The sequence below is a fragment of the Plasmopara halstedii genome (genome assembly GCF_900000015.1).
Source record: "Plasmopara halstedii genome assembly, contig: Scaffold_816, whole genome shotgun sequence".
Lineage (NCBI taxonomy): Eukaryota > Oomycota > Peronosporomycetes > Peronosporales > Peronosporaceae > Plasmopara > Plasmopara halstedii.
The window spans coordinates 2,537,526-2,538,929 of NW_020187732.1; the positions used below are offsets into that span (position 1 = coordinate 2,537,526).

At 40.6% G+C, this 1,404-nt stretch overlaps 1 protein-coding gene across 1 annotated transcript; it reads right to left on the reverse strand.

Annotated features, from left to right (window-relative positions):
• Positions 1-236: 236 nt before the first annotated feature.
• PHALS_14460 (uncharacterized protein) lies at positions 237-466 on the reverse strand (the record flags this gene model as incomplete). Its single annotated transcript, XM_024730278.1, has 2 exons — positions 237-325; positions 373-466. The coding sequence occupies 2 exons, from the start codon at positions 464-466 to the stop codon at positions 237-239; spliced, it is 183 nt and encodes a 60-aa protein (XP_024580571.1).
• Between the last annotated feature and the right edge of the window lie 938 nt (positions 467-1,404).

Here is a 1,404-nt window from a genome sequence, read left to right on the forward strand (position 1 = left end):
AAATGCAAATTGTAAAGTTCACCAGAAATCACAAAAAGCAAGAACAAGAAGCCTGCAAAGAAAAAATGCTGCCATTGAACTTCACGTGTCCGAAATTCGCATACCCTGCGTTTTTGGCAATTGTTTGTGCAGTGTCATAACATGTTAGTTGGTCGAGATAAACACAATACCTGACAATTGCCACAAAGTCTCTTCACACAATGTCAACTAAAATTTTAAATATCATGTTACAATTATCAAAATACAAAGTGAGCTTTAGCTTTGTTATTCGTGGTCCAAGGTAATGGCTCGAGAATTTGACGCCAGACTTGCGCAAAAGCAATTCCTATACAATCATCTTTCGATCAAACACAGTATAGCAACTGATCTCACCAATAACACCATCCTGAAGCAAACACTGCACAGCTACAGACGTAAGTGCAAGTAGTGTAGTACTTATACTTAATAGCTCCGCCGCTTGTAACATGGTGTTTTGACAATTGTTTTCTCATTTCTTTGCTATTCATCAAGTTTCCACCCATTTCAAACAGATCAAAATGTTCTTGAGCCATAGTTTCTGTTGCTGCTCATCACATCGAACACTCAATCTTCGTAAAACGTACCAATAGTGAATTGCACTACACTCCAATTGTTCGTGAATAGTCGTTATAGATTGAAACCCAAAGAGTCCAACGACATTCGCACCGTCATAGCTATTGCCGTCTCCATAAACACAACGATTGACCATGTGTCACACACATGCTACAAGCGCCACAAATAAAATAATAAGAGTCACAGCATGTGACTGGAAAGAGTGCACCACGCCGTAGCAAAAGACGAAAAGATAATACAGCGACTCAATGCTCGCACATACACCGAGGTGCTGTTACAATGGGGTACGTCAGATCAAGGTGTAACGGACACGCTACACTTGTGGGCAATTGTACAATAACTTGGGGGTTACATTGTATTGCTACTGAAGAAAACGATGGAACTCTGGAACAGACCGACATGCATTACATATAGACTTGTTAATGAGCATTGTAAACAGGTATCTCTAAATGAGTTTAAGCGATAATTATAAATACACTCTTTTGTAATCTTAAGCACAGTACTTCATCATTTTAAAGGCTCTTACTTATGCTTAATTCAAACCCACCCTTTGTCCGTTGTTGACGCAGAATCCTTTAATCACAGCTTCCTCTGCAAAATGTGCACGACAACCCCGTTGCTTGGTAGCATCTGTACTTAATCTGACGAATTAAACTATGCGTCAGACGGAGCAACAGTGCGTCGCGCTAACGGTCATAAAAAATAGGATCACGTGCGACAATGAGTGTTAAAGAAAGAAGAGCCATTTCCGACATGGAATGTGTTTAAGCGACATACGGCACGGGTGTTCGCGATGCAGAACAGGCGTACCAG